The sequence below is a fragment of the Cervus canadensis genome, chromosome 14, assembly GCF_019320065.1.
Source record: "Cervus canadensis isolate Bull #8, Minnesota chromosome 14, ASM1932006v1, whole genome shotgun sequence".
In the NCBI taxonomy this organism is placed as follows: Eukaryota; Metazoa; Chordata; class Mammalia; order Artiodactyla; family Cervidae; genus Cervus; species Cervus canadensis.
The window spans coordinates 48,354,588-48,377,768 of NC_057399.1; the positions used below are offsets into that span (position 1 = coordinate 48,354,588).

General features: G+C 44.1%; 1 protein-coding gene across 1 annotated transcript; it reads right to left on the reverse strand.

The window, feature by feature from the left end:
- Positions 1-8,841: 8,841 nt before the first annotated feature.
- On the reverse strand, positions 8,842-10,298 carry LOC122453043 (interferon omega-1-like). Its single transcript, XM_043486892.1, has one exon. The coding sequence runs from the start codon at positions 9,313-9,315 to the stop codon at positions 8,842-8,844; it is 474 nt and encodes a 157-aa protein (XP_043342827.1). The 5' UTR covers positions 9,316-10,298.
- Positions 10,299-23,181: the final 12,883 nt, after the last annotated feature.

Here is a 23,181-nt window from a genome sequence, read left to right on the forward strand (position 1 = left end):
GGAATCTTGAGGTAGGTTCTCTGATGTCATGCTTTCTACGCAAGGCCATTAAATAGGGAACATGGTAATTTTCATTTTCTATTTCTTTCTATATAGTTTTACTTCCTTCTTTGATTTTCATTTATATATTCACAATATGTTAAAAGAAAATGTCATCAATTTAAAGTATTAATTTTACCTATTTCCCAATAACTTCAAATGGATCCATCCAATTGGATATTTGTTAATCAAATTAGAAAGATTTTATTATTCAACACTTTTACTTAAACTGTTCAGCACTTTTCTCCTCAGAGTTTCTGAGCTGGAGGAAGGAGATTTAGTGATGGTATTGGCTCTCACTGGAAGCTTATGTCACTGAATCTAGTAAGTTTCAGTCATTCATTCAGGCAGTTGATTCCACTGCACTTCTTGTTCCTCTGTCTCTTTCTCCCTCTGAGAACAAAGGACGGTGAGAACCAGGCTACTCCTTCAGGGAGAAATCACCTTCTTTCCTTCACTTGACTATAATTTTTCACTTAGTTTCTCCATTCATTTAGTGACTTGTTGGCCAGGATTTGTCTTGCTGCTCCTGCTCCAGATCTAATTCATGTTGAGGTAAGAACAATAAAGCGAAGTAGAGAAGGCAGAGGGGCTGTATCTCTATCATATTTAATACTTTAGGTTTTTGTTGTTGTTGTTGTTTCCCTTTGCCATGTTCCTAGAAAGTAAAATTCCAGTTTTTTTTGTGGGCAAAAAAGAAAACTAATCTAAGTCTGGTTGTTTGAACATGAACGAAGGGAAGTGGTTTTCCCTGGCACAATGATGTATTCTGAATTAACAAACTTCAGTTCAGCACAGCTGGGGATGAGGCTGTGGCAGAGGGGAAGCATGAGGCCAGTGTGAACAGCAGAAAAGCTGGGACATTGCTGCTTCTGACAGAAGCTCAACAAAGGTTAAGTCCCGGTCAAGTGACTGTCCTTTGCTTTGCAAGATCAGCTACCTCATTTTTCTTTCAATTAATGCACGTAGGATTCATTTCAGGAGAGAAGGAACAAGTCCAACCCATCACTTAACAAGAGATGGACAACTGGAATGCCAATTGCTGGAATACTAACCCTCTCTGTCAGTGTCTTGGAGCCAGCTTTGCTGAGCATCTGTCTAGGTAATAAATCCACTCACTCAATGAGAAGCTGCTTTGAAAAAAACTGGAATGAAATGGAATTAAATGATTCCAAAACATCTTGATCTTAATCTGGATAATAGTAATTATGATATTAAAAATAATACCTGAATTTTATTTCTTGCTACTAATGGACTAGTCACTTTCAAAGTTCTTTAGAATTTTAACTGAATCTTCTCATTAACTCTTATGGTCACACTCCTGGAGAATCATATAAATCTAGATAAATGAACTATTCCAATCATAGCAGAGATTCAGGAGCAAACCTTGGGGGCTTTGATTTGTCTGAAAGATCCCATTAAAAAAAAAAGGAAGGGTGCAAATGAACATGACATTAAGGAAGCAATGAAAGAAGTGACAGGAGGAGAAAGAGTTGACAAAAACCCCTTAATCCATTTCAAATGCAAAGAGTCACTATCTATTGTTTTGTAGGCCACAGTGTGTGATCTGAAGTCCACAAAAGTAAGATCTAATCATAAATAGACAAAATCACTATTAAGTAGTTGGAAGGGAATAGATTGTTCTGCCAGCTAAAAGAAAAGAAGGACTTTGCTCATTGTCTAGTGGTTAGGATCCAGCACTTTCACTGCTGTGACCTGATTTTAATCCCTGTTTGGGGATGTCCGATCACACAAACCTCGCAGAAGTCTCAGCTTTTATGAGTGTTTTCTTCAATGAAATATAGTAGAATAGTTTTATTAACCCTATGAGAGGTGAGCCCTACTTTCTATGTATTTTAACCTCTTGACCTTTCTTGTGAGTTTAAGAACAAAGAAAAAGCAGCTAACAGTTCCTCGCCACATGAGCTCTGATGTTTCTCCTTCAGAATGACAATGAAAACATCTTTCAGCATCAGGTTCTGCAGAATGAAGTCACTACCCACTGCAGTCCCCGACCTCCAACACGCCCTGACAGGAGTTCAGGATGGAGATCAGGAACGAGGCACTCTGTGCTCTGGGGAAACTGAAACAGCAGGTCAGCAGAGAGTTAGATAATTTCCAGAGGAAATTTATGAACCCAATTGTTACAACTTCTCATGGATAGAAATGCTCTAAAATCTTTCAGAGAGACATCTGTTCCTCCTGATTCTCAGCCGCTTTCTCCCAAGATGTGAGTTGATCTGCACGTCATCCCTTCACCATAGTCACATGCATACTGACCTCCTCTACGTCCGTGGGGCAGTTTCTCAGAGCTGAGGAGAGGCTGACCTCCAGCCTGCAGTCCTCAGCAAGTACTCCCAATAAAATAAACTCTCAGGAATCGTGTTTTTGGGTTGTTGTTTTTTAGTGGTTGACGGTCCCCTTCCAGGAGACCTCCTCAGGTAACCTGCTGTTCTCATTCTAAAGGAAATCACCTGCATTTCTCACCTCCAGTCCAGACGGTCATCCTGTTGTCTCCTGATGGAGTCCAGTGAAGAACATCTACTCATTTTCCTAATTCTGTTCAAGATGTGGGTGTTGAGGAGGCCTGTGTGAGACCAAGATGGAGGAACACGTGTGCTTCCTAGACAGAAGCAGCGAACAATGTTCTCCTTAGCAGGGAGAGACGGGCTTGAATTGTGAAATAAGCCTCAAAGTCTTGTAGAGTTATCTTTTTTTAAAAATTTCTTGGTCACCCTATCAAACATCATTATGTAATACTATAGAATAGAGATGAAAAGCTTATTTAGAAAATAATTTGTCAATGAAATGATATTTTTAGCAGTAATATCAGCATGATTTTTACTTGTTTAGCACCCTAATCCTCAAGAAGGTTTCCAAACCTCTCAATGTACTTTACATGTTCTCTGAGGGGCTTCCATGGTGACTCAGTGGTAAGGAGTCCACCTGCCAATGGGACCACATGTGGTCCTAGAGGAAGCCACGGGCTGCAGAACAGCTGAGCCCGGGCGCCGCAACTACTGAGCCTGTGCTCTAGACCCCGGGACCACCACTGCCAAAGCCAAGTGCACGAGAGCCTGTGCTCCCCAACGAGAGAAGCTACCAGAGTGAGGAGCCTGTGCACCCCAACTAGAGAGGACCCACCTTAGCCACAACTAGAGAAAAGGCCGTGCGGCAATGAAGAGCCAGCACAGTGAATAATGAATAAATAAATAAAATTAATTTTAAAAGTCCTTCTGACTTTACATATAGCTCCTGAGTGCTACATGTCCCAACCAGAAAGAAGAGAAAGATGATTGATCCATCAATGTCCTGAAGATTGCCTACATTAAATACATGAATTTCCACAAAGATCTTTGTTTCTTTGAGAAATTGTATTCTTCCAGTGTGCACGTTACTAACATATGTCCTGCGAGGAAAGCTCTGTCCCACTGTTGCTAAATGTATTAAAAGTCCTGCCTGTTCCTTCTATTCAATCTTGTTTGATTTTGTCTCTCAAAGATGCAAAGACACCATGATGGAATTTAAGAACTTCCTTGGATTGCACTGTCCCCAGGCACCTCTTGCCCTGCTCTGTGATAACTTGCTGGGTCCTAGGGAAGAAACAGTCTGCATGAAGGAGTGACCCTCGTGCCTTCCAGGACTCTGCAGGCTGCTGTGGTGTGAAGGTCACCCGTGCTGGGGACACAGCTAGAGGCCAGGCATCGTGCTCTGTCTCCGTGCCCTCAGCATCCACGTCAGTCTTCTCATTCTCTGAAAAGGAGTGTTGTGGAGAAACACTTGCCTCAGTGTGTTTCATCTGTGTTGTTCCGTGTCCTGAGGACCCGCTGCTGCTCCAGTGAACAATTAAACATCTTTGTTCTCCTTCCAAGTTCTCAAGCTGCTGCTGACTTTCAACTCCAAGTTTCCGGTGCTTTGGGCTTTTGAGCAACTGAGATTCCTGATCGAGGTGAGCTCCTCCTAGTGCAATCAGCAGGGGCGAGAGCCCAGGTAGACGCCCAGAGGAGCCCCTGGAGTCTCCACCATTGTTCACTGGGGGACGGGGTTCCCTCTATGTACTGTGTTTCTCTGGGAGCCTGGACAGTCTGGACCTGCAGTGCTTGGCAGGCAGAGCAGGTGAAGTCATAGGAGAGTCTCTGACAGATCTAGAACTTTCTCTCAGGTTCTGCTTTTAGTTGGTGGTTTGCAGGCTTAAGGGGAAATTGACAACCAGAAACCGTAATGGAGAAGGACACAGCTGTCTGAATGGAGAGGACACCTTCATGCAGAGTGAATGAGGAGAGAAATAGGGATTTCTACACTGGGAGGAAGTGAATGATTGTGATATTTAAGTGTGAGGATAAGATATTCACCTGACCTCTCGCCAACTGAATACCACGTCTTCAAGCATCTCTCCAATTGTTTTCTGGGGGAAAAAATTCCACAACCAACAAGAGGCAGAAAATCCTTCCCAAGAATTCATGAAATCCTGAAAAATGGATTTTTTTTTCATCACTGCTTTTAGGTTACTTATTTTTAAAAAAATCAGAGTTACAAAAAGCATTGGAGTGGTTATGTTCACTTCAAGTTCCTCAGGGCAACAAACAACATAGCTAAAGGTAGAATATTTTTACTTCTAGCGTGCAAATCCTAAAGAGGGCTCAAGGAATTGTAAAATGCATTTTTTAATCAGGTTGCCATTCAGGATTGGTGTTTCTGTTTTAGTGAAAAAAAAATTAAGTCTTTTAGAGTAAGAATTTAATAAAGGAAGAAAAATCATAAACGGATAAATACAAAATATCCATTTTCCCATAAGTATACATACCTAGTATTTTATCAAAAAAATAATGTAAATATTTATAAATAGTTAAATAAATATTAAAATAGATAAATAAATGTCCAGGTAGTTAAATACATAGATAGATCAGCTTTGGCATCTGTGAGGAACCAGTGTCTATAGAGTAGAACATGATGTTACTTAATATTCCAGAAAACATTTGACAACCTGATTCATTTCAGGGCTCAATGACAGCAGAAATGAGAGTCCTCCACGTGGCCGCGCAGGAGGCATGTGGTCTTGTTGGTCTGTGAGGATCATTTCCGTGTTGAACCAGGTGTGTGTCAGTCCTTCCTCCGGAATCTCTCCTGCAAGTTTGTTGAGGAAGAGAAGGCTCTCATGACTTCTGCTCTGACAACCTCCCAGGCACAAGGGCTGTGTCCCTTCTCTTGCAGATAGAGAGTGACTCTGTGGAAGTATTTCCTCAGAGCCAGGCTGGAGTCCCCATTGAGCAGGGGAGCCCTTGGCTTTCTCTAGTTGTGGCCAGTGGGGCTCAGCTCTTCCTCACAGCTCCTGGTTTCCTTCCTGTGAGTCTTCTTCGGGCTCCAGCATGCAGGCTTCAGCAGCTGCAGCATGTGGACTCTAGAGCAGGGTCTCAGGAACAGTAGAGCACTGTATTAGTTGTTCTGTGACAGGTGGACACGTCCTGCACCAGGGATCGAACCTATCTCTCCTGAGGAAAGATTCTTAATCACTGTACCACCAGAGAAGTCCTCAACAAGTCATTTTGGCTAAAGCAGTTTCTCAGATTTCCTCCTACTACTGGAAGGTATTTACAAATGACCAAGCGATTTTGCTTCATCTGGGCCCCATTTCCTGGAATTATAATAGACAGTGGCTGGTATTTCCACTCTATTCTTGCTGGTGCCAGTCATATTGAGTTTGTTGCTAAAACCACTAGTGTCTCCTTCCTTGAAGGCACACATGGTCTGGGGATTCAAGTAACAAGTGCAACACACTTTTCAGCCTTTGCCCAGCACTATATTAAACTCAGGAGGAGGCCTCACCCCTAATTGTCCTCAACTAGGTCATGATTCCAGAAAACATCTGCTTCTACTGCACTGAATAGGCTAAAGCCTTTAACCTTGTGGATGACAACAGACTGTGGAAAATGCTTCAAGAGAAAGAAATACCAGACCTTCTTACCTGCCTCCTGAGAAATCTGTATGCAGGTCAAGAAGCAACAGTTAGAACGGGACATGGAACAATGGACTGGTTCCAAACTGGGAAAAGAGTACATCAAGACTGTATACTGTCACCCTGCTTATTCAACTTATATCCAGAGTGCATCATGTGAGATGCCGGGCTGGATGAAGCAGAAGCTGGAGTCAAGATTGCCAGGAGAAATATCAATAATCTCAGATATGCAGATAACACCACCCCTTAGTCAGAAAGGAAAGAGGAACTAAAGAGCCTCTTGATGAAAGTGAAAGAGGAGAGTGAAAAAGCTGGCTGAAAACTGAAAACATTCAAAAAAGTAAGAACATGGTTTCCAGTACCATTGCTTCATGGCAAAAAATGGGGAAACAAAGGATAGAGTGACAGACTTGATTTTCCTGGGCTCCAAAGTCACTGCAGATGGTAACCGCAGACATGAAATTAAAAGGCACTTGCTTCTTGGAGGAAAAGCTATGACCAATCTAGACAGCATATTAAAAGGCAGAGACATTACTTTGGCCGACAAAGGTCCGTATGGTCAAAGCTATGGTTTTTCCAGTAGTCATGTATGGATGTGAGAGCTGGACCATAAAGCTGAGTGCCAAAGAATTGATGCTTTTGAAATATGGTGAAAAAGCTGGCAGAGCTATGGATCTGAACTCAAACTCTCCTTGATGCTCACAGCTCACAGCAAGAAGCAGGCAGTTTACCACAATACTCTCTGGTGGATCTTTACCAACATGGCAATTACTACTACACTGATCCTGAGATGCTTCAGAGACTCCTCACAAGGAATGATGAATGATCATTTCCATGCTCTATTTTATTCCATTGCATGGCTGGTAAGCTTTATTTTAGTTTGGCTTCCAGTTTTTGAGTTTTTGACATGTAATAATTAAAGCCTTACAACAGGTTGAAAATCTAGAGTTTGGATCTGAATCCCTGGTTTCCTTATTTTGCCTACTAACCTGCTCATTCTTTTTAATTCAGTGTGACTATTTTCTTACTTCTGCGTGTCAAGCATGTAGACTTTAAAGACCTTTATGTTCTGAATGGTTAGGACCCCACCAAGGTCGTATCACAAGGTCATAAACCCCAAAGTAATGATATAGGTGACAGACCTTTTGGGACATGATTAGGGTGTGAGGATTATTTCCTCACATAAATAATGCCCTTATAAAAGAGGTGGATATAAACCACTCCCTCTGCTTCCCTGTGATGATACAAGGAGAACTCTGCAGTGTGAGACCTGAAGCAGGCTCTCACCACAACTGGACCAAACTGACACACAGTTCTCGGATATCCAGACTTGAGAACTACCTTTGAGCAATACATTTCTGGTCTTTGCAAACTACCCAGTCTATGCTATTTTGTTGAAGAAGCTTGAATAGTAAGATATTACATGCCCTGTTTTATCCTCAGAATACCTCCGGAGTCTGTAAAATTTCTGAAGGGAAAGAAATTATATTACTGAACCCTGTTTCCTAGACGTCTAGTCTGGGCGGAAACATTTCTTGAGCTCAATCAATATTCAAGTAACATCAATTCACAAGGATGATAATGATAGGAGAAACAATAATACCAATATCTATTAGATATATATATATATGATGTGAGAACACAATAATTTAAAGATTCTTCATGCTTCTACAAGGGAAGATATGATGAAATATTGTGTGAGATACTTTTTAAAGATCATCTGCAGAAATATTTTATTAAAGTTTGCATTTTCAATATTTGGAATGTATGGTGAGTGGAAGACTCACTGTCCACTTTTAGTTCAGTGATTCTCAAGTTCTTGCAAGGAGCCGCCTGATCATTCTTTCCTTGCCTCCCTCAGGTAGTAAGGAAACACATTGTCTACACTTGTAGATGTTTTCCTCATTAGCCTATGCCTTTGGGAGTCAATCTGAGTGCTTCTTTCAAATAGTCTATGATGCTCTGAACTCTGAGTGACATCTCTGTCATCTTCCCCAAGCTGAAACTATGAAATAAGAGTTTAAATCAGAGTGTGTGCAAGCAAGATATTGGTTTTCCCCTTGCACACCCACCCAGAGCTCCATCAGGACAAATAGTGAAAAAATGAAAAAATGGTCTTGTGCACTGAACTTGTCTCCTTTTGTCTTAATCATCCAATTATTTCCAAACTTCCTTGCAATGAGACTCCAATGAGGATAAGTCCGGGCCAGGTAATGTGAGCAGAAGTGCTATTACCCCCGTGTAGTCCTGGCCCTTGGAAACATCTCATGTGATCCACTAATCTTTTCCCTTTGCCTTCAAGGAGAATAGACTCAAGTACTACAGATAAAATTGAAGTCACATGTTAATAATGGAAAAATTGAAAAACAAGGGGACCCATTTCCCTGACTCACTTTCTGGAGAAGAGCAAACTAGAAGATTCACCTGATCAAGAAGGCCTGCATTGCGCTCTTCAAAGAACGAAAGGAAAGTGTCCATTAGAACCAAATTTCTGACACTTTTCTGTTTCCCTGTTACAGATGTTAAACATTAGGTTAACTGACAAATACCTTTAATAACAACATACTCTCCTAAAAACTCCCATAAAAAAGTAAACTTCAGATGTTGAAAATAGTAAATACCCCCAAATACATAAAGATCTTTTACAGTGTGTTATAAAATTGTTTATTTAAGAAAAGAGACTTTTTCTATTTTTGTAAAACTACGATTTTTATTTCATTTATTTTTCAGCTTGTAAGCAAACAGAAGTCCAGCTCACTTTGGAGAGTTGAGAAAACAACAATCTGATTGAGTAGAGAGTTGTCACAAGTATAATTTTCATTTTATCTGTTGACTTTTCTTGAGGATTCTTACATGAGGGAAAGGCACTTTTCAATTTCCACCCTGACAACCTCCCAGGCACAGGGGCTGTATGCCTTTCCCTTCAAGTAGAGATGGATTCCTTGGAAATACTTCTGGACATCAATTGCCAAATCGGGACAATCCAGAGTCACTTCTCCCAGCTTTTCCAGGCTCTGACCCAGGCTGGAGAGTAGTTTGTCGAGGAGGGCGCTGTTCCAAGCACCCCAGCTGCTCTCCGTGGTGAAGAGGTTGAAGATCTGCTGGAGCATCACTTGGTGATAACAAGTGCCTTGAGTCATCAGGATTGAGGTGATATTCTCTCTTCTCCAAGGAAACTTGAAGTCGTGTCTGTGCTCTAGGCATGACTGAGAGGGGATCGTTTTCATCTGTCTCAAATGTCTGGAGATTTCTTTGTTGTCAAGAGAACAAGCAGGGATGGAGCAGAGCATGACTCCTGCCACTAGCAGATAGATCTTGGCCATAGAGAGTTTCCGTGATTCACTGGAGGGCCACTAGGGGGCGCGCGGCACCACTAATCAATGAGCGAAAGGTTTCTCCGCCCAGTCCTGTCACAGCGCGGTTTTCTAGCAGTCCGCAAGAAGGCTCAGGATGTTTTTTATCGGTTTTCTTAGACTCTTTGCGAGTTCTGAGACTTCGTTTCAGCGGGTTTGGCAGCCAGAGAGGAAACCGTCGCTGCTCAGAGACCAAGTTGGTGCGACTTTAATAGTGCACGAAGAAACTTATTTCCGAGCCCTCGCCAGAGACATTTTTCAGGAAACCGTCGCTACTCAGAGACCAAGTTGGTGCGGCTTTAATAGTGCACTAAGAAACTTTCATTTCCGAGCCCTCGCCAGAGACATTTTCGTGTGGTGGCAAGCCCGGAACCTTGCGTTTTCTGCTTTCCCCTGAGTTTGGTGCTTTCTTTTCGCCCAGAAACTTGAGCGAGGCCATTTTTACAAAGGTCTTTCAAGGTGACTCAGACGGTAAAGAATTCACCTGCAATGAGGGAGACCTGGGTTCGATCCCTGGGTTGGGAAGGTCCCCTGGAGCAGGAAATACACCCACTCCAGTATTCTTGCCTGGAGAATCCCATGGACAGAGGAGCCTGGTGGGCTACAATCCGTGGAGGTCTCAAAAAGTCGGACAGAACTGAGCGACTTGGCATGTCTTTACAAAGAAAATACGTTTACCAAGGCGTTTGAGGCAGAGAATCAGAGCGAGCTGGGGCCTATTTTACAGATTCGGGCTCGTTTCTGACGCGATGAAAGGACAGCTCAGGGAATAGGGAACTTGGCCGCGGCGATGGGACGACTGGACGGTGTTGGGGACTTCCTGGGGGTGAATCGGAGCGCGGTCCCCACCCCGGCCGAGGACGGGGGAGCTGTGCGCCCCTGGAGATGCTCTGGGACTTTCAGGGTGTCTTTTAAGGTATCGGCCTTGAAGTGGGGGAGTAAGCATTAATTAACTGAGAAGTAGGAATATTAAAACACTCATAGCACTGTATTTTTATATGTATGAATTTATTAATATTTAAATACAATTAATATTGATCATATTTAACTTGTTTAAAATGTTTATATTTTGAAATATTTTAATGAAAATATTTAAATATTTGCTATATGGTATTAAAATGCATATGAGTATTAAACAGCATTTTATTAAATTCTATTTAAACTACAGTTCTTTATATTACAATAAGAATTTAATTTTGCTTTCTTTGCTTTAGTGGAAGCAAACTCATTCATATATTCAAGATCATTTCTGTTCTTGCTTGACAATTGTTTGTGACTCTGTAACAGTCTTAATTTTTTTTTAACCTGGGTTTCTGAAACACTGCTGCCAGAACCCACCTGAGTGTCGTATGGAAAGAAGAGTTAGTGGAAATATCCCCGGTGGTCCAAGGATTAAGACTGAGTTTTCAGTGCAGAAGGTGCCAGTTTGATCCCTGGTTAGGGAGCTAAGATCCCACATGCAGTGCTGTGCAGCCAAAAAGAAAGGAAAGAAGAATGGAAGGGAGAGAGGGAGGGAGGAAGCAGGGAAGGAAAAAGAGGCAATGTCTTGTACGAAGCATTGAGGAAGTTTACCCGGTCTATCTTTTCATTTTCTTTGGTAAGAATTTTATAGACTCAACGTAAATTTCCCAGAGTTCGTTGACGTGAAACCGTCCCTTGTAAGACATGGCCCTGCAAACGCAGGGTCATTTCTTGTCTTTATTTAAAATTTTCATGTTTCGTTCAGTGTGTGTTTTGGCATTTTCTTTTTTTAACATTGAATTACAATATTACCTATCTTGACATCTTAGATTTGGTGCCTTTTACATTTCATACTTAAGAAAAGTCCTTTCTTAGTTTACCCCAATACTAACCCAAGAAATAGCTTTAGAAGTACTGTTGCCATCTTCCCTGGATGAAAGTATAGGAATGTCCCATTTCTTGCCATCCTCTCCCCTATCTCGTTGTATAACTGATTTCCTGGTCTCTTTAACCCTTAAAAAATTCTTTGTCTTAAAATAATCTTACCAGAGGTGGTCTGAGACTAACTGAGGATGAGGTAAGGGACAGTTTATCTCATTTGTATTTTTCACAGAGCAGCCATGTTTTTGTTTTGTTTCGGTTTGGTTTTTTGGACAATTTTCTGAGGTGCTGGTTCTCTGCAAAAGGATTCAAGTGCTGTAAGATTTTTTTCCAGAATGTTCCAGGCACTTCTCTAAGACTGGAATCTTGGGCTCTGCTTCTTCACAATCCTATGGGCAGCCCCCTCTCCTAGAGTTTGCATGGGGGCCTCAACATACAGACCCCTGACAGTGTTAAGGGCCTTACAGTCAAAGCTTCTCCTGGTTGAACTGAGAATGGACTAAAGACATTACTATTGGTTATATTGATATGAAAGGCTACTATCATTCATTAAGTTCAGATTCTCAGCCTGTAATTTGCAAACTTTATATTTGATGAACATGATATCCTCTGTGACCACAACTGAAGTTGTCTTGGTTTTTCAGAAGGGAAATCAAATTCTGGTGTCAGTTACACTCAGGAGCCCCAGACTGTCTGGAAGTAGAGCTTTCTGCTGCTCCCAGTCCCTCCTCTTCCTCAGCTCTGAGTACTGGCCCTCAGCTGCTCTGACCTCCTGCTGCCTCCTTCCTCTCATCCTGCCTCCGAGGTCCTCGCCCCTGCTCCCAGGAGGGCAGCCACCATCCCTGCCTGACTGTCCTGGAATCCACATCACCAAGCACATTGTCACTATTTATGCAGTCAGCACACTTTGGTGACAGAATGAAGAGAACTGTATGAATTAATCCATGTTCAATATTATGCTACTATTATCTGTAGACCATCAGAAAATGAGAGCTATGGTCCTGTAAATCATTGTGGAAGAATTCAAACCTTATGTATTAGATCTTAAAAAGGAAATACAGAGAGTTGTGGCTAGATATATTTTGGTGCAGTTTAAAAACTGTCAAAATAGAGTAGGGGGTCACACCTCTTAAGTTTTCTTATTAGACTTAAAGAAGAGAGTTAGATTGAGCTTTGGGTTTTATTTCAACCTGAGTTGACTCATTTAGATGAATACATCCTGTTGGACTGAGACTTTTCCATGAGTGTATTTCATTTCCAGTGTAATTACACAAAAGAAGCATCAAAGCTGTGACATTCTCTGATGCCGGAAATAGACAGGGAAAGTTTTTAGGTGGAAACTAAAATGAGAAAAGTGCAGAAAATGACAATTCTGGCCTAATTAAGCATCTCATTTGCAGGAAGGTCCTCAGAGCAGCTGGATAAATATGCAGCATAATCAACCCACCCCGCCCCCCCCGGGGGGGGAGGGCGGGGGCCTGCCAGCTCCTTCACTGATGACAACAAGAATGATGTTCTCCAGTCCTGGAGAATGGTGATCACCATTGCCATCCTCTGAGAGACCAGGAGTCCCCAAACTCAGCGCTTTAGTGAAACTGAGTCTCAGGCATACAACTCAAGGCTCTCCAAGCTGCCCTCGCTGCGCCCCAGCGGCCGGGAGGGGGCGCCCGAACTCGCCATAGCGCGCTGACCACACCGCCCACCCAGCGCGACCCGCCTCCAGCGCCGCGAACTCGAGCGCTGGATCCACCGGGAGATCCCGGGAGCCCGGGCGAGGCGCCGCCGGGGTTCAGGGAGCGCGTGGGGACGCGGGAGCCGTGAGTAAACTTCCTTTTCCAACCCGACTGCCCAGGGGAACCTTGCCGCGGCTTCGCTCAGAGCCTCGCATTTTCTGCACCTGCCTCTGGGTCCACCCTCCCCTTCCTGGGAGGAGATTTTGGCCAGAGCGGTTTACACCGGTGCCCGTTAAAGCTGCGATTGACCGCTGGAAATCAGAGCATGTTGTGATGTGTTTTCAGATTCAGGGTTATTTCCGGGGGAAGGGGGAAAGGCATCTCCAATCCGGAGACGAAGATTATTACAATGATTTTATTAAATTTTACGGATGTGAGAGTTGGACTATAAAGAAAGCTGAGCGCCGAAGAATTGATGCTTTTGAACTGTGGTGTTGGAGAAGACGCTTGAGAGTCCCTTGGACTGCAAGGAGATCAGTCCTAGGTGTTCATTGGAAGGACTGATGTTGAAGCTGAAACTCCAATACTTTGGTCACCTGATGCGAAGAGCTGACTCATTGGAAAAGACCCTGATGCTGGGAAAGATGGAGGGCAGGAGGAGAAGGGGACGACAGAGGATGAGATGGTTGGATGGCATCATCGACTCGATGGACATGGGTTTGGGTGGACTCCGGGAGTTGGTGATGGACAGAGGCCTGGCGTGCTGCGGTTCATGGGGTCACAAAGAGTCAGACACGACTGAGCGACTGAACTGAACTAATGATTAATTTGGCTTCCCTGGTGGCTCAGCGGTTAAGAGTCTGCCTGCAATGCAGGATACCCGGGTTCTATCTCTGGGTTGGGAAGTTCCCTGGAGAAGGGAATGGCTACCCGCTCCAGTATTCTTGACTGGACAATGCCATGGACAGAGGAGTCTGGTGGGCTGCAGTCCACGGGGTCACAAACAGTTGGACAGGACTGAGAGACTAACACTTTCACTTTCAGGCTTCCCTGGTAACTCATGAAGACTCCTTCAACAGCCTTATAGTAGTTAAAAAGTATTGAAACGTGGGTGTATTAAAATTCAGATTATTTTAACTTTCAACATTTTATTTATACCAAAACCAGAATTTTTTATAATTTACTGACATTTTGAAGACAAATTGAACAATAATTTTGTCAGAATTACTTCTTTGCTTATCTCATTTTCAATGGAGAGAATTAATTTAATTTTAGCTTGCTGAAAGTTTTGGAGAGACAGCATATGAATTTCTGATTCATATTAATTCTTTTCTCCATCTCATCCATGATGCATTTCCAAATTATAGGACATATTTTTCTTGTCCGCTAGTTGAAATTACAATTCTATGGCAGTCCAATGTTTTGATAGCCTTCTTTGACAACAGTGATAACCATCTTGTTGCCACATCTTTATGGGGCTCTTTCTCTTTTGACAGGATCAAAATTTTCATCAAGTTCTTCTCTATGTATTGAGAATGAAAAGTGACCAAAACTTTTCATTATAAAAGCTTCAGTATCTCAGGTAAACACATCACACCACTTTTTACTAATGTTATGTGAGAAGTGTCCAGATATTTAACAAGCAAGTACATTTAGGTTTCTTTGGTGAGTAATATATAGAATGCATGAAATTTGTCACAATTTAACTTTGTGCCACAAGCCCCTCCCAGCCCCCCGAACTTGTACACCTCTTAGACTTTTTAAGTTGTGGGGCCAGATCTTGTCTTGTATAATTTTTATATATTGTTCATCAAGACTTTTTACCATTAATTTTAATTTTTTAAAATATTGCACTAATGTATATTTTCCCCACATTACTAAGTCACTTGTCACCCCCTCTCTGTATTTGAGGCAACTTTCTAACTTGCCTAACCCTAATCCCAACACTGGGAAGAATTTTTGACGTGAAGCATTGTGAAAATTATGTCTGAAAATCTGGAAACATCCCCTTCTCCCATCCCTTACTGTATTTTTTTCCTTATAAGTTATCTTTGTCTTTATAACATTGGTTTGCCTATACTGTCACCAGAGGTAGTCTGAAATGAGTGAAATGAACATTGAGATTATTTGTATCATTTATTTATACTTTTCACAAAGTAGTTTTGATCTGCCAAACAACTTGCTAAGATTTAGGGGCTCCAGAAAGAGCTTCAAGCATGCTGTGTGATTTCTCCTCTGTGCTAGACACAGTCTTAGCATCGGAGCCTGGGCACTGCTCCTTCACATGCCTGCAGACATCCCTTTGTCCAGGAGCCCCCATTTGGGACATGCTGACTTCTCTGATCCTTAAGTTTAAAAACATCTGAAAAAAACATCAAGTATATCACACCCCAAACACAAAATTAGGACAATCTATGTGAACTTCCCTGGAAAGATTTCCATGATAAATATATAGAAATTAACTGTACAGTGATACCTTTGGTATAATTATATGAAAGCATACCCAAAAAGAATATTGATCCTCTAGAGACAGTTTGAGATGCCAGCCCCTCAACTTTAGTGGCTAGGGGCCTTGTTGAGGTCTCCCTGGGCCAGTCTTGATATTGCCATGGCTCTAGGACTCAGGGGCATGGGCTGGGTGGGCTCTGGACAGTGTTATTTGCCAAATCTATGTGGCAACTCTAACCAGGCCAGGCCTTAAATTTGTCTAAAGTGCTTGCCTATTTATTCTGTTCCTCACAACTACATTATTAGGATATATGAATATTCTCCAGTTAGTAGATGAGATTTGGGGGTTATATGCAGTTTTCTGTGTTAAATATCATTACCATGGTTATCTCCATGGACCTGCAGCAGAGAAGGGAGGTGCCTGCTCCAGCAGGCCCAGACCATAAGCAGCCCTTTAAAGAAGGCTGCTTGAGGCTGAGGCTGAGCACAGGAGTGCTGAGGTTCCAAGGCTTCCCCTGGGTGGAGTGGCTTCAGAGGCCACGGAGCTGAGCCCTGGCTGCAGAACCCTGATAGAGGAACTGAGAGCAGCAGCCCTCTGATGCGGGCACTGCAGGCTTCCCCCCGTGTCCAGAAAGCTGTGCCCGAACCTCATTTATAAGGCTGAGTCTCGAGCCCTTGTCTTCCAGAAGCCACAGAGGCAGAGCACAGTTCCTGAGGAGAAAGCTGTGGTGGCCTCTGCTAGACAGCCTGAGGGAGCATCCCTCAGAGTCTGGTCCTTTCTGGGGGCTGTGTCCCAGGACATGCTGTGGGGGCCCTCTCTCCAGCCAGCCCCCTCATTCCTCATTCATTTCCCAAATGGCTTTTGAGTACCAAGTAAATCCTAAGCACCTGAGACTAGTAATAGAGCAATGATGCATGTTCTGGAAGAAAATAGAGAAGTCAGCCAGAAGTCACAACATAGACTGAAATGTACATGCCTGGGGCAATAAAAGCACCTTTCCCAGCTGGAAAACTCAAAGAAGGACTACCGTCTGGGAAACTTTTATCACTCTAACAGGAAGGAGGAAGAAGAAAGGTGGTAAATGTTTTATCCTTTGGTGACAAAAAAGTTCTCTTCTAGTGGCTTTTACTTCCTTTATGAAGTGGCACCCAGCACATCTGAGACGGTGCCGGGCCTGCCGGCTAGATGAACAGGTCGAGGACGCAATCACCAGAGCACCTGAGAAATAAAAGACTAGGAAAGATGGGGTTGAGAGGGACGGAGTCAGCTTGTGACTGATTCCGACGACTTTATTGAGGGGTAACATACATATATATACTAACAGGATTCACCAAATTTTAGATCAAAGACTTGCATATGTGCAGAACTGCAGACACTAGTTTTAGCTCAGTAGTTTTATCTTAACTCCAACAGAGCATGGCACCAGCGTCTTACAATCAGGTAAAGACTACCTAGACATAAGCCATTCACAGGAGCCCGATAATCTTATCAGAGTCAGGAAAATGGGCAAATGGTGGCTGCAGCGATTTCCTTGAGGGAGGTGAGAAAGGCCAATTTGCACTTTAACAAATCAGGGGTGGCGGGACAGAGAGGGACCTCTTGATCTCTCTCAGGGCCGAGAAGGGGCCTGAGCAGTCAGGCCGGCTCCCTGCAACTGGGGGGATGGAAGTTTGTCAAAGAGGAGAATGTTTGAAATCATTTGTGAAGAATAAGAGAGTTGATGGTGGAACCAATGATATAAGCTCCAAGAAACCAGGGAGGTTTATGACTTTGTTCACTTATGTATCCTAGGTGCACCTGTGTGTGTGTGCCTCACTCTCTGTGACCCCGTGGACTGTAGCCCACCAGGCTCCTCTGTCCATGGGGTTTTGCAGGCAAGAATACTGGAGTATGTTGCTTCTCCAGGGGGTCTTCCCAACCCAGGGATGGAACCCGCGTCTTCTGCATTGGCAGGTGGATTCTTCACCACTACACCATCTGGGAAGCCTTCAGTGCACACAGAAGAAACTTACCAAAGATAGAGGGTGACTGAAATTATGAATTCCATGTAGTATTGGAGAGGCCCATTAGTCGTAGACCATAGAACTACGGTAGTACGATATATCCGTTTGTGTGATTTTATCTAATAGGTCTCCACCACGTACCTGAGGTCAGGTGTGGAAGAGGCCGAGGGTTTGACTTCTGCCAGACAGGAGTGATGACACAAGAGTGACGGGAGGGCGTGAAAAATGTGGCTCAACTGATGGACCAGGAAGTCCTCTCTGTTAGTTTCCAGGAGCTGCCATAACAACATGCCGCAGACTGGGTGGCTTAGACAACAGAGAATTATTTTCTCAAAGTTCTGGAGGCTAGAAATCCAAGATTGAGGCGTAGGCAGATTTGGTTTCTCCAGAGGCCTCTCTCCTTGGCTTGCAGATGGCTGCCTTCTTGCTGTGTCCTCACATGGCCTTTTCTCTGTGTGTGCCCATCCCTGGTATCTCTTCCTTTTATGAGGACACCAGTGAGACACCAGGTGGCCCAGTGGTTAGGACTCTGCACGTCCACTTCAAGGGGCATGGGTTCAATCCCTGGTAGGGGAACTAAGATCCAGCAGGGTTGGGAGGAAGGTGGGGAGATACTAGTCATATTAGATTAGGACCCCACCCTAAGGGTCTCATTTTAACTTAATCACCTCTTTAAAGGCCTTACCTCCAAACCCCATTGCATTCTTAGGTACTGGAGGTTGAGATTTTAATAAACAAATTTGTATGGAGTACACATTTCAGCCAATAACATCTACGTGGAGAGAGAGAACAGATCAGAGGCTGGTGATGGAGAAGAAGAAACTAAGGACCCACAGACTGTAATTCCTTGACTAATTGGTGGCTGGAGGGCAATTTAGACAATTTGGAGAAATTGAAGGTGGAGGTCAGAGGGTGGGATGCTAGGCTGTATTAGTGTATGACTTCAGATTGTAGACCAGCTCCTAAGGAAAAGCAAAGATCTGTGAGTCAGGTGTAACTTGTCATGTGACCCATGGCCAGTCATGGGCACTCCAAGCCACTGCCTCTCCTGGTGAGTAGTCTTCGTCAATGGGAGCAAAACGAAGGTCACTGTCCTGAGACACTCCTCCTCCAGGTTCCCTAGTCCTGGGTCTTCTGTGTGTGTGGTTACTCATCCTGTCTAAACTTCAAGTTAGAAGAATCAGACTGTTTTTGAATGTGTGAGAAGGGTTATTCATTGTATAACAAAAAAGCAGGTAGTAATTCTCCCCAGGCTTTACTTGCTCTGTATGAACTTATCTGTAGGCGATAAAGGCTGATTCCCATGCCCTGGATATGGGCACCAAGGCAGCTGAAGAGACTGGTGTGGTTACACTGACCCCAACCTCCTCTCTCATCCAGGTGGAAATGGCAACACAGGTAGCTCAGTGGCTCTGTTTTCAATTTCATGGGGACTCCTCCTTTGAGGTGACTCCACTTCTTTGTGGCTCTTCTTTTTCAGCCATCACGCCACTCTGCCCTTCAATGGTGTTAACCCAGGTCGTATTGTTGGAGAGGGATGTGGAAAGTCTTTAGAATCTTTGGTCACCTTGGCTTCAGTTGGTTGAGTAGCAGTCCAAGGTAAGCCCAGAAAGATTGCACTCTTGTGATAAATCGCAGAACCACCTGTGGTGCATGTGCTTTCTGTGTCCTGAAGAAGATATCCCATGACTGTATCAAGCTTATAACTAATGATCCCAGCTAGTGCGTGCTAAGTCGCTTCAGTCATGTCTGACTCTGCAACCCTATGGACTGTAGCCTGTCAGGCGCCTCTGTCCATGGGATTCTCAAGGCAAGAATAGTGGAGTGAACCCAGGTCTCTTATGTCTCCTGCATTGGCAGGTGAGTTCTTTACCGCTAATGCCACCTGGGAAGCCCGCAGAGGACACCTCAACCCTGATCGGCCAGGTGTTGGCATTGAGTACAAGATCCTGCACGATATCAGAAAGAATGGCTGTAAGGAAGGCCAAAAAGGAGTTTGGGATGCCTCAGAACATCCCTGATTGTTCTCAAAGGCTAGCTTTCCCTCTAACACTATCTGTCCCCAGGCTACACTCACACACTTGTCAGGATGGCGCCAAGTCCATCACTTTGTCAGTGTTCTAGTCAGTCACGAGCAGGTGGCGCCAGAACCAGATGGTTGGGAAGGGAGTCAGGGAGTGGGAGAAGTTTGATTCAGTTCAGTTCAGTCGCTCAGTCCTGTCCAACTCTTTGCGACCCCATGGACTGCAGCACGCCAGTCTTGATTAGTGATAAGTTATAGGGATACTCCTGTTCCTCCCCACCCAAGGGATCTTCTTTCCCACTTTGTTAGTTTCCCTTCTTCCCACCCACTCAATCCCTAACCCTTTCCTCATTCTCTCTTCATTTTCCTGCAGGCCCTGTGTGGCTGCGCTGTGAACATTTCCATCACTGATGGCTGTTTGACCCCTATGCCTTGCATTGATGTTGTCAAGTCAGGCCACGTGCAGTCTCAGTGAGGCGTTAAATCCTTGTGCAAGGTCACCAGCCAGTGGGAGAGTTTGAGTTCAAAGTTTTTGTCAAAACAGATGAATATCGCAGCTATAGTAGATCTTCAAGTAGCACGTATCATTTTATTAGGCCTCAGCACGTCCATCTCAGTCTCCAAGCGTGGCAGCATTCCCACCTTCACCCGGTTCTCACTCAGTTCTGCATCCACTACACAGTGGATACTTTTCTAACATTCTGACATCTTAAAAAGACACTTTTAAGAGAGAAGTTCTCCTGCTTCTGAACCCCTTCAGAGCTTGGCTGCCTGGAGGTCAGCAGGAGGGATGACCCAACTCATGGGTCCATCTTCAGGTCCCTAGCTTTGAATCCAGTCCCCTTCTCATGACTGGAGAGCAACGTGCATGTTAATTTGAAGATATGTGGAGATTTCTTCCCTGAGTGTGGGTACACGCTTTATTCCCCTTCCCCTCCAGTTTTGCTGAGGTCTTTTAGGGCTCTCCTTTCCCTTTATTTCTATCTTTTTTTAAATTGCTTGTTTTTTAAATTATTTATTTATCTTTGGCTCTTCATTGCTGTGTGCAGTCTTTATCTAGTTGTGGTGCATGGGTTTCTCATTGTGGTGGCTTTTCTTGTTGCAGGACAGGCTCTAGGGCACATGGGCTTCAATAGTTATGGTGCACGGCCTTAGTTGCCCCAAGGCAGGTGGGATCCTAGTTTGTGGATCAGGGATCGAACCCACGTCCCCTGCATTGGCAGGTGGAGTCTTAACCGCTGGGCCACCTCAGAAGTCCCTCTCCCTTCCCTTTAGCTACCTCCTGTCTGCAGGAGAGAGCAGAGAACTCCTGTTTCAGCAGCCCCACTGGACCCTAGGTCTGCAGTGCCCAGCAGTCAGAGAGAGAGGTGTCTACACACATTCGTGCCCTTGTACCACCCACTCAGGGCTTTCTACGACCGCTCTGGGATAGAGGTAGGAAAGAAAAGTAGCTATGGTAAAGCTAAAGCTGGGAAAGTAGTAAGCTATGAACGCTTTTAGCATGGAGCAGGGAGGTGACCTATCACCCACAGCAGCCTTGCTGAGAGCTCCAATCCCTGCCTTCACTGTCACCACCACTTACTAAACCACAGAGCCAGGGTCCTGTGTTTTCTACTCGCTCAGAGCAGGTCACATGGGGAGAGGAGAGGCAATGTGGTGTGATCAGCTGTGTGTTTTAAGTTGCTTAAGTAGTGTCCGACTCTTTTCGACCCTATGGACCATAGCCTGCCAGGCTTCACTGTCCATGAGATTTTCCAGGCAATACCAGAGTGGGTTGGCATTTCCTTCTTCAGGGGAATCTTCCTGACCGAGGGGTCAAACCCATACCTTATGTCTCCTGCACCGGCAGGTGGGTTCTTTAGCATCACCTGATCAGCTGCATGGTTTCCTTAAGGCCGGGAGCAGAGTAGAGTGCCCGGCACTGCAGTTTTCGTCAGGGAGGCTGTGTTGTCTTTGGTGCAGATTGAAGCTCTGCCCCACCATGATCACAGGTGTTTTTTTTTTTTTTTTCCCCTCACACTTCTGAACTCAGGGCCTTACTACTTCCAAATCTTGAGTTCCTCTTTGGGGATGTGTAAAGTTCATTTTCTCTATTTCCTAGATGCTCAGTGGGGAATCTGCCCCAGGAGGCAGGTATAACCTGATCCACTCCATACCACGACTCCATAATGTTCAGGATGCTGAGGGGGCAAAGGAAAGGGCTGACTGGTCCGTATAATATGCTGTGGTCTTTGTTACAGTTTCTCACTTTTGCAAGCATCAAATGATTGTTTAGTGGTTACTTGTTTTTCTAACAACAGTATTATGGAAAAATTAATGAATTTTTAAAGTGGGCTATCTTCACAAATACAAATGAAGGAAACCAGGATGGTGGAGTGTCAGCAACACCATTGTCAACTTCCCTGCCTAACAGTTGCCTCATTTTATAAGCCAAAGCCAGCTCTCCAATAAACGCTGGAGGGATCCCTTCCTTTCCCTGAATCTGAGCTCATAGGATACTCTATTTCCCCCTGAACATAGCAGAGACAGGTGACACCATTCTCCTTTAGAAAAAACAAGTATATATGGTAGAACAATAAATATCCTTTCCAGAGGAAAGGTCTCAGGAGAGATCCTTTTCCAAAGGATGTGTATAAGAGCTAACTGATATTCTCTAAATGTAATAAAAACAGGGAAAATTTCCTCCCAGGAGGTTACTGAAGAGCACTTTCTGCCTGATTAGAAGTGTCACCTCACCCCCTTCCCCCATATGCAAAGCCTAGGGCAGAGTTAAGGACATCCAGGGACCTGGCCCAGGCGGGTGGGATCTGACCGGGGACATAGACTCCATGGGGAGCGTTCAAATGCAGATCAGTTAGAGGGGGTGAAGCATGGCACTTTGCAGATGGTTTCACAGTATTGTTTTATCTCTTTCCTGTAGCTTAGAGAGGTGTGGAGAGGCATGAGGCTCAAGAAGGGAGGGGATGGAGAAGAAAATGACAACCCACTACTGTATCCTTGCCTGGGAAATCCCATGGACAAGGGAGCCTGGTGGGCTACAGACCAGGGTCACAAAAGAGTCGGACACGAATTAGCGACTAAACAAGAACAATAACAACATAGCCATTTCTGGTATTTTTTGAATGTAGAACTACATATTGAGAGGTTGGAGAGAGGGTATTCTTACCATCACTGAAATCCCCATTGACTTTGCCTGCCTGAAATTACATGTTCTCTCTTCCACTTGAATAGTTACCTGTGCTTGAATTCTGGTGTTATATAAATGAACTTGGCCTCAGGGCAGATATATGTGTGCTGGAATGCTCCATACCCACACACACCACACATGCCATTGCAAACAGAAAGAAGTGGAGAAAATACACAGTGGGCCACACTGTTCACACTTGATAATTGAAGGTCCGTTCAAAAATGTGTCCTTTTTCAGCAGCTAAAGCATATTTAGGGGAGAGCTTCTTGTATATTTTATTTATATAACACTGGTTTGCAAATAAATGTCAAGTTATACATTTAAAAAAAAGAAGAAGAAGAGAGGGGATTGCTCTGGGGCCACAGCTGGTAAGAGGCAGAGTCAGCTTTGAGCACAAGACAGGTTGGGGACCATTATTTTCTTTTCTGTTTCACAGATGACAGGTGGTAATTGAGGCCAGGTGGTTTGTAAGAGTCCCTTCTTTCCAATGGATACCGCCCCTTTGCAAGTGGTTGGTGCTAAACCTGTATGAAGTCCTACTGAAAGTGTCTACCTTAGATTAGGACTTGAACCCACATGGCTGGGACTCAAACCCAACCAAAATCCAGTTTGGGATTCTAATCCACATGAAGAGGATTCGAACTGAACCAAAACCCATG